The sequence below is a fragment of the Drosophila hydei genome, unplaced genomic scaffold, assembly GCF_003285905.1.
Source record: "Drosophila hydei strain 15085-1641.00,03,60 unplaced genomic scaffold, DhydRS2 tig00008119-arrow-pilon, whole genome shotgun sequence".
Classification (NCBI taxonomy): Eukaryota; Metazoa; Arthropoda; class Insecta; order Diptera; family Drosophilidae; genus Drosophila; species Drosophila hydei.
In genome coordinates, this window is record NW_022045830.1 from 6,446,902 (window position 1) to 6,456,192 (window position 9,291).

The 9,291-nt window shown below is 42.4% G+C and overlaps 3 protein-coding genes across 4 annotated transcripts; 1 reads left to right on the forward strand and 2 right to left on the reverse strand.

Annotated features, from left to right (window-relative positions):
- Positions 1-262: 262 nt before the first annotated feature.
- Positions 263-5,755, reverse strand: LOC111600623 (glutamate receptor ionotropic, kainate 2). The gene is made up of 12 exons (XM_023316825.2): positions 5,313-5,755; positions 4,866-5,021; positions 3,517-3,611; positions 3,328-3,417; positions 3,100-3,257; positions 2,364-3,039; positions 2,136-2,305; positions 1,816-2,076; positions 1,624-1,755; positions 1,356-1,554; positions 1,067-1,298; positions 263-1,004 (listed from the first exon to the last, which is right to left on the reverse strand). Exons 1-12 carry the CDS (start codon positions 5,425-5,427, stop codon positions 709-711), a joined length of 2,580 nt encoding a protein of 859 aa, XP_023172593.1. The 5' UTR covers positions 5,428-5,755; the 3' UTR covers positions 263-708.
- A 120-nt stretch (positions 5,756-5,875) lies between these two features.
- LOC111600624 (nucleosomal histone kinase 1) lies at positions 5,876-8,015 on the forward strand. 2 transcript variants are annotated; one of them, XM_023316826.2, is made up of 3 exons: positions 5,876-5,998; positions 6,097-6,317; positions 6,375-8,015. In XM_023316826.2, exons 2-3 carry the CDS (start codon positions 6,105-6,107, stop codon positions 7,935-7,937), a joined length of 1,776 nt encoding a protein of 591 aa, XP_023172594.1. In that variant the 5' UTR covers positions 5,876-5,998; positions 6,097-6,104; the 3' UTR covers positions 7,938-8,015. The 2 variants fall into 2 exon arrangements, with proteins under 2 accessions (XP_023172594.1, XP_023172595.1); XM_023316827.2 differs by lacking the exon at positions 5,876-5,998 and having other exon boundaries at positions 6,006-6,317.
- A 59-nt stretch (positions 8,016-8,074) lies between these two features.
- Positions 8,075-9,157, reverse strand: LOC111600625 (integrator complex subunit 12). The gene has a single exon (XM_023316829.1). It carries the CDS (start codon positions 9,075-9,077, stop codon positions 8,097-8,099), a length of 981 nt encoding a protein of 326 aa, XP_023172597.1. The 5' UTR covers positions 9,078-9,157; the 3' UTR covers positions 8,075-8,096.
- Positions 9,158-9,291: the final 134 nt, after the last annotated feature.

The following is a 9,291-nucleotide window of genomic DNA, read 5'->3' on the forward strand; positions in this document are numbered from 1 at the left end:
TATTGGGGCTTTCAACTAAGAGTTACAATTCACTTAGTTTAAGTTTTTGACTAGTTTTTAGCTTATGGTAAGGTCTTTATTAATATAAATTTAAATGGGTTTATAAATATTTTGACCAAGTATAGATATATATATATATATATATATTTAAATGTATATGTATATATATATACATATATATATATATAATTATTTCTTTATGTATGTATGTATAATTTAGCTACACTTATTTCACTATTATACAATTCCAAAAATGCTGTCATATATAAATGCATACGATTTCGATTGTAATACGGATTTGTATTGTATTTATAATATTTGCATTACGAAAGTGTCTCAATCATATTAACTGTGCGCTTATATGTTTGCTTGTCTGTTTCTTGTTCGGTAGCTTTTGTTTGTATATATATGTATATATGCTATTATTTTGACTATCTGCTACCTTTCAAAATGCTCTATGTGAAACGTCCAATTCTTCATTGGTGGCGCTCCTCTGTATTTACCCAAAAAGTGTTCCGAAAAACCAACATTTCCTTTCCATCCTTCCAGTGCGCTACTTAACGAGTATGCCAGTGTATATTTATAAATAGCTATACTACGTATTGGGATTAATACATCGTAGTTAGATGTGCTTGCACTTTTTGATTCCTGGTCCAAACTGTCGACAGACCCATTTTAAACCCATTCATCCTGGGTTTACAATTTTCCTCATTCATTCAGAATTGCACTTAGACGCTCCTCGACGGCTACTTTGCGTGACTTCCACACAAATTCGCATACGGCTATGACACAGGCCACGCCCATGCCACCCATTAGTACCACAAATACGCCGCCCACATTGGCCAGTCCCAGCTCATTGGCTGCCGACGATGATTTTGAGGTTTCAACACGACATTTGCCACCTCCGCGCTTTTCCTTCCACCATTTGGTTTTCAGAATATGCAACTTGCCCTCCTCCTGGAGCTTGAGTATGACGCTATTGATGGCAGTACGATAAGGCGAGTCTGTAATTGGTGTAAGTACATCATGAATAGACTCAGAAAAATGGAATCTCAATGGTACTCACTTGGAGGCGTGGCTATGCCATAGCTTTTGGTATCTAGCATGCCGCCCACCTGGGTTAGCTCACAGTTACGTTCGGTGACATACTCAATGGATGTGGACTCCATTAGAAATGCATAGGAACCTTTTCCCTTGGCCACGCGCTCAACGCCTTCCCCATTGCTGGCTGTAAAGACCGAGGGACGTGCTGATTCCATAAAAGACCACATGCGCTGATATGTAGAGATCTTAGAGTCCTGCACAAAAAGTTATTAATTGCGGTCCAAGTATAGTTTACTGATTGGATGGGTTACCCTGAAAAAAGCCGCTGTACTGCCACCTTTGAGGGCACCATACTTGATTCTTGTTTGCTTGGCCAAGTCCTCGGCGCTTTCAATGGGGGAATCCATGCGCTCAACAGTCAAAAATGCAGCGAGATTGGCAGTGTAGGAAGAGATCATGATTAAAGTGAAGAACCACCAAATGCCGGCTACCATGCGAGTGGATAGAGCTCTGAAAGGAAAAGGGAATTGGGTAGTTAAACAAACAAAATATAACTCAATAAGAGAAAGAGTAACTTACTTGGGCAGAAAGTCGCAGCCTTGCTGCATAAGTGATCCAATAGCAAACCACATGCAGTTCAGCAAAGTGAACTGACTTTCGACTTTCTCGCCATGAGCATCGGTATAGGCAGGCCACTCGTACGGCGTGAATCTATAGAATTTATTCAACATCGTCTATAAGTTTTTTCATTTAACCAACAGATCCACTCACTTGGCTAATATGAAAAGCAATACAGATACGCCCAGGTATGCTGTGGCCATGTAGATCCATACGTCCAGAGATAGAGGCGACAAAAAGGAGAACAAATTGGGTGGCTGTTTGATGGGCTTGCGATAAAGTATAGAGACTCCAAGGTTCATAAACGGCGTGGTGAAGTCCACGGCCTGCTCGCGCTCAAATGTGATTGTGAGATCGGCTATGGCCAGATCCGCGCGCTGCTCTAACAACTCGCGTATCATGCCGTTCCATTCGCTATTAAAAAAAGAATGTTTGACAAGTTTTCAAAAAATGGGTGTCCATACAAAATATACCCAGTCATTTTATTTAAACTGCCATAGCTGCCGTCAGGCACAAGCTGAATTTTGTAGTTGAAGCCCAGCGATCTAGATATTTCGTGTATTAGATCCACGGCATAGCCTTCAAACTGATCGTTGCCTGTTAAAGGCACGGCTGATTCCTTTCGCATGCAGTAAGGATTGCTCTGTTAAAGAGAACGAGCAACGATTAGTGCAGCCCATACTTGTTTGAAGCATACTCACCAGTATGGTTGTGACTACCAATGTCTTGTTCTTCAGATTTGCCTCGATCTCTTGCTGTTTCTGGCTGAAGGTGCGCGTAAAGTTGATGCCTTCGGGCAGCGTTGAGTTCCAGGTGCCTATTTTTCGAATGCCGGCCGGTGTGAGTTCCACGATGTCAAGCATAAAGTCTGTGCGAAAGCCCTGATGATCGAACTTAATGACATTTGTTAAGCCCTTCATCTCTACGATTTTCATGTAGTTGATTAAGCTGAAGCCATGCTGCCAAGTGCTCTGGCCGTCGCAACTGATCGGATGTATATCAATTTGCTGGGAGGTGTCCAGGTCATGCAGCGCCTTGGCAAACAAATGCACTGCATCATACATGAGCGCTGTCTCGGAGCGTACAGTTGTTAGATTGGCCGAGCGCAGCATGCCCTTCTCATCGACGCTCCACTGACGCACCACATCCGAGACGACTTTCTCATTGATTAACCGAAAGCCGGTGATGTTTGTGCCGCCATACCGAAACTCATCTAGATTCACAGTATGCAGATCTAACGACGTGACCAAATAGCTATGATAATCGCTCATCATGCCGATCTGTTGTGCCTGTTTGAGTACCTCGTGAACCCGTTCTGTGGAGCAGTCAAGCACAATGTGTGCTTCCGCCGAGTTCTTAATCTGTTTCAGCAGGGGACTAACATGGCAGTGATTTAGTAAATGTTTAAGCTGTTCATTTGTTTTCAGATAAACTTACCGATAGTCTCCGCTGTCGCTGAGCTGGCGCACAGTAATTGGAAATGGTGTCATTCCATGAGCCTTCAGCAGTTCCTGCAGTCGCACAATGCCATCGTTGTTCTCATAGATTATCGTAAAAGTCTTCCAGCCCCAGTGGCGCACAATATCCACATAAGCCTGAGTTAAAACATGAATACCAACAGCTGAAGTACAGTAGGTAACAAAGCACACAAGAAGCAAACGTTACCTTGGAGAGCGTATTTGGATGAGGATAAAGATTCACCAGGCAACTTTCACGTCTCAGTCGGAAATCCCAGCGATTCTCCAAATGTGGTATCTAAATAATTGTGTGCAACAGTCATCATACATTAAGGCGATTTCATACACATCCCCCTCTATGCTCTAGCCTTTACTCTTAAACTACGATGGCACTCACCTCCATGTTGTCGCAAATGCTTTGCACATGGCTGGCAGTGTGCGAGGATTGCGGACCAAAAATTGCAGCAACGCCAATGTTCAACAAGCCGCAAACTGAAAAAGGATATGAGAAGGCTTAATGTATAAAGCGGATTCCCAGTTATTGGCCAACTTTTACTCTGACTGCCGAAAGTCTTAAGGAAAATGCAGCAAAATGTAGTAAAAATAATATAAATCCCATAAGAGGGCCACCGAGTCGCAAATTGATTTTCACGTAATACGCTTTCTGCTGCTCCCAATCCAAATCCCAATGCACCTTCTGCATGAGATTATCTCGACTGAATCTCCCGATTTGTGGCAGCCAGCATTAAATGGGTCCAAGTAGCACATATACCACTTGGCGGCATATACAGCAACGAACATTCGTTTCGCCTAGTTCGCATATTTAAAATGCACTTCAAATAGACATAATTCCATTTTGCCTTTTGGCTTTGGCTATGCCTTTTACCACAGCATCCGTTGGCTCATCAAATTACTGAGCACATGCAAGTGCATTTGTGCATGTATAGTTAAGTCCACACACACATGTATATAAATACATATATGTAGGTGGATGTGGGTGGCTGATTGGACATCTTGACTGTGGTAAATAATGCACTCGGGTCCTTTACAGCAATTTACTGTCCTGCTAAAACGTGTTTAATTTTGTCTTTCAGTACTGTGCCGCCAGGTAGCGTGGCCATGTAAATGTTTAAAGAGTGGCTTTTTGTGTATTGTCTTTCAGTTATTCAAGTATCACTATTGCTTACTATTTGCTGTATTTCCGCTTTAAAAACAAATTTCAAGGTTTTCTTAAAATTTTAATTTATGCCTTTTTAATCCTATTTTTTAAATTAATTTTCTTAAATATTTTACTAAAACATTCTTTGAGTGTTTCAGACGAATGATAACTATTGTTATAAGTTTCCATAAAAATTTGTTATTTGATTAATTTTTTCCCAAAGCCCAAAGTTTTAACTCGATATGAAAGTTTTAGGCTTCAATTACAACGCTTAAAAAGTCTAGCTGAATAGAAAACATGAATTGAATGCCAATTTTATATTTTAATATGATTAAAAGAGCATAAAATGCATATAAATTTAAACAATAGTCATAAATTAATTGAAAGGGAAGCCATACGAACGGAAGAACGTGATGTGCGATTGATTGCTCGATTTCCATTACTATTCATAGATGATAATTGAATCTAATGAAGTATGCACAAACTCAAATTGCATTATTTTAGAATGGCAGTAAATGCAACGCCACAGGGGAATGAGAACAATAACAGACATATTAGGGGTCGTCACCGAGCCACCTACTGCTCACCTCGTTTGCCGGCATGGAAGCTGTCAAATGGCGAAATGCGCTCAATTTGGGCGACAAGTTTAGAACGGGGTAAAATTGAACGGTCGGCATTTATGCGCTCGACGGCTTGGCGAAAGGCGAGCTCCTGGTGGTCGTCAGAGGGATGAAATAGTCCACCTGCGGCGATAAACGGTAAAAACAATGTTTTTAATAAGTAAGTACAAATGGTTCTGATGATGAAAAAAGTGTAGAAAGGAGGAGCAAACAAAACAAACACCAACATCGACACACATCAGTAAGGACATTTACGAGTATATACACACACGCGCGCTTTTGATGAGATAAAAAATCGATATGCGCTAAAGATGCTTTCGAAGTCAAACAATGAATAATGACAAAGTTTGACAGCAACTTAATGAATTGATATGAGGTTGAATGCCACAACAGTAAATCACATGCTAAACTAACCGATTTTTATAACGTCGGGCAATGCCAGAGCCATCCGCCAGTTGAATGCATTTTGCAGCATCAGCAGCAAGACCAATAAAAGCAGGCCATTATTATTGCCGACACTTGGCTGCATTTTGGCAACGTTTATTTGGGGAACAGCGCTTGGTGATTTATTCAATTCTTAAACTTGCTGATCTATCACTCGTTAAAAGTTTGTTTTCTAAACTCGCGTTGACATTTTACAAACAGAGTATTTCCCCCACTATCTGCGTTCGCGTTGTGTTCACGTTTGAGATGAAACATCTACTGAGCACGACTGACTGATTTTCGCTCTTTTAAATATGTCCTGTTGCAGGCTGGACGCGGTCTGAGGGTGGGTGGTATCCAAAAGCCGGGTGACAGATCAAACAGCTGCGCAGTGTGGATGCTGTGGCGTGTGTTTATGTGCACCGTTTTATCGAGTCTAATTGAATCATCCTTTAAGAAACAAGTTTAAAAAAAATTATACATTTTGCGAGTTAGCAAAATTTAAATATCAATTGCCCTTTGTTTTACAATTATAGTTTGAAATTTTCAAATGAGATATTTTAAATTCACTTGCCGCGTTCTGTTAATTTACATAGTTCTGTTAAGACATTTGGTGAGAGCTGCCAACCTGCTTCAAGTGAATGACGCGAAGAAGTTTTGTGAATGCCATTTTAATTGTATGTAATGGCGCGTAGTTGATGCGAAAGCGTCTGGCGACAATTGTGTGCCGAAGTCGTGTTGAAGTTAAATAAAACTGTAATTTGCGCCTTCTCAGCCTCGAAAATGCCTCGTGTCGCTAAGCCTAAACCAGCAGCGGCTAAAAAGGCCAAAGGCAAATTGTATGCCATGCCGGAGAAATTGAAGGAGGGTACAATACTCAGTGACTTGACCAAGACACAGTGGCGCATTGGGCCTTCGATTGGAGTTGGCGGCTTTGGTGAAATCTATGCAGCTAGTCGCAACGGGGAAAATAGCTACAATGCTGTGGTGAAATGTGTAAGTATTTAAAGATATCTGCTAGAAACTAGATACCTTAAACACTATTCATTCCAGGAGCCACATGCAAATGGGCCGCTTTTTGTAGAAATGCACTTCTATTTGCGAAATGCAAAACTAGAAGATATTGAAAAATTCAAACAGAAACGTGGCCTTAAATCTCTGGGCATGCCCTATATAATAGCCAATGGCTCTGTGGATATAAATAGCCAGAAACATCGATTTATAGTTATGCCTCGCTACGGCAGTGACATATCGAAGTTTTACGCCCAGAACGGCAAACGCTTGCCAGAGGTGACCGTCTATCGACTGGCCATTCAAATGCTGGATGTGTATGAATTTATACACAGTACTGGCTATGTCCATGCGGATCTTAAGGCGGCTAACATTTTGCTTGGCATGGGCAAGAGCGGTGGCAGTCAGGCCTATTTGGTGGATTTTGGTTTGGCCTCACACTATACAACGGGCGATTTCAAACCGGATCCGAAGAAAATGCATAACGGCACGATTGAGTACACATCGCGGGACGCACATTTGGGTGTAGCTACGCGTCGCGCTGATCTCGAAATACTCGGGTATAATATTATTGAATGGTTGGGCGTGGAGCTACCTTGGATCAAGGACAAACTGTTGACAGTGCCGTCAAAAGTTCAAAAGGCCAAGGAGATATTTATGGCGGATCTAAGCTCTGCTTTAAAGTCTCTCTTTGCCAAAGGTGTGCCTGTGCCCATCATTGATTACATGAATTACGTGGCTCAGTTGAACCACAATGAAGCACCTGACTATGAGAAATGCCGCAAGATGTTTCTTAATGCTCTAAAGCAAATGAAAGCGGACAACACAGGCGACTTGAATTTTAAACTTACAGCCCAGAACAATAGCAACAACAAGAGTCCGCCAGTTAAAAATACGGCAGGCGCAGATTCAACTGCAGCTGCCTCTCGGAAAAAAATTAAAAAAGAAGAACCCACAGTCATGAATGATTCTTCAGATTCGGAGGACGTAATCAATGACAGCGAGGAGGAAGTGGATACAAAATATACTCCACGCAGAAAACTGCAAGCAAAACCATCTCCAAGTCCTAGATTCAAAGCTACAAACGTCAAACTTCCACGCAAAGCTGTGCCCAAACAAGCCTCAGTTTCGCCCAAGAAGCCGGAACAAAAAAAATCGTCTCCACGCAGAAGTCCGCTCAAACGTAAAAAAATTGAAAACAATGTTACCCCCAAGGCACAGGACGCTAGTGCTAAGATCAACTTTAGTCCAGCTATTTCGCTACGTGGCGGCAGGTCTGGCAAGACTGTGATTAATGATGACTTGACTCCGCAACCGCGCTCTAATAAGACATACGAGTTCAACTTCGAACTGGATGTCAGCATGGATGCCAACGTCATTGTGAATGTAAAGCGAAAAAAGAAGGTTCAGAGTAGCAATGGAACACCTACTAGCAGCACCAAGACCTCATCCTCGATTCGCGATCTCACATCCAAAGACAGCTCACCAGCAACGCGCATGAAGTTGCGCAAACTCAATGTTGATGGTGGCGCTAGTTCGCCAACTTCAAATCTTGCCCGTAGTCCACGCACTCCGGCAGTTACCGTACGCAAGTATAGGCGCTAATCCAATTTATATTTTCCTATATAGATATAATTTTGTCATTTAATAAAAGATGCTGGGTAAATGTTTTGATACTTCAATAGGCATACGTTATGTATATGTTGTTGTATGTTGCATAAATTTGCTTTTTATATTAAAGATGTATTAAAAGTTAAGTATCTATTATTTTGATCTGCGTTTACTGCTGCTGTCATGGTGCTTGCTCTTACTGGATTTGGCAGTCGAGCTGCCACGCCGCGACGATGAAGTGCTGCTGCTGCTGTGCTTCTCTGCTGCGGCGATGTTAGTTAACGCAGGCGCCACAGATCGACTGGAGCGGTCTTCCTTGTGGGATTTTGAAGATGACGAGGAGGAAGACTTGTGTCCATGTTTGCTACTACTGCTGCTGCTGACATTTGTGGAGCTACTCATCTCGGGCTTGTAGAACGGCGACGACGAATTCGAAGATGTCGATGAACGCGACGAGGGCACGGATGATTTGCTCTTGGTTGCCAGCGGTATGGGCTCATCGGGTATTACTACAGTTGGTGTGGCAGTGGGAATGACTATGGCAGCTGCCCGACTAGTTGAGGGCTTATTGGTACAAGTATCGCATTGCCAGATATGCACCTGATCATCTGCAGCCTCCTCATTGGTAATGGGCGGCTTATGGCATTCTTGGTGATAAAGTGCACCGCACTCTGAGCACTCAATTAGTCGATTAGTCGCCTTATACACCATTTCGCCACAGACACAGCAATTCAAATCACCAAAGTCGCCAGTGTCGCCTGTATTCACAACACCGCTCATGGCTATTCCTGCGGCGCTGCCATCATCGGAATCTGCAATGGTATCGGGCGAGTCTGCGGGCACCTTATCCGGCGAGTTGGTCAAATTGATAATCTCATCGGTGGCCATAGCCTGTGCTGGCGGTTGTGGGGTTGCACGTCCTGGAAAATTGGCTTCGTCGTCCACCATACGCTGGCTCATGTTTTTTGATATCATCTTGTCCGGACCAAATCGCAATTTAATCGCTTCATCCAGTAGCATGCGAAGTTCCGATGCTGACGTAGGATTTGTTGAATGCAACAATTTGATTGCCTTTTTAAGCACAGGATCTACTTCTTGAGCAGCAGCGGCTACTGCGACAATGTTGGCAGCCATTTCTTCTGATAATATTCTTAAGGATGAACGCGACTCAATTTATTGGCTATACATTAAACACAGCCGACATATTTAGCTCAAACAGCTGCTTAAGATAGTTGTACAACACTGTTTTTATGCTGCCCTGACTATGCTTCTATGCCGTTGATTTGAAGCCTTTAAAAAAAAAGAATATACGTTAGACATAGATAGAATTTGATATCTTCGTGCAAAT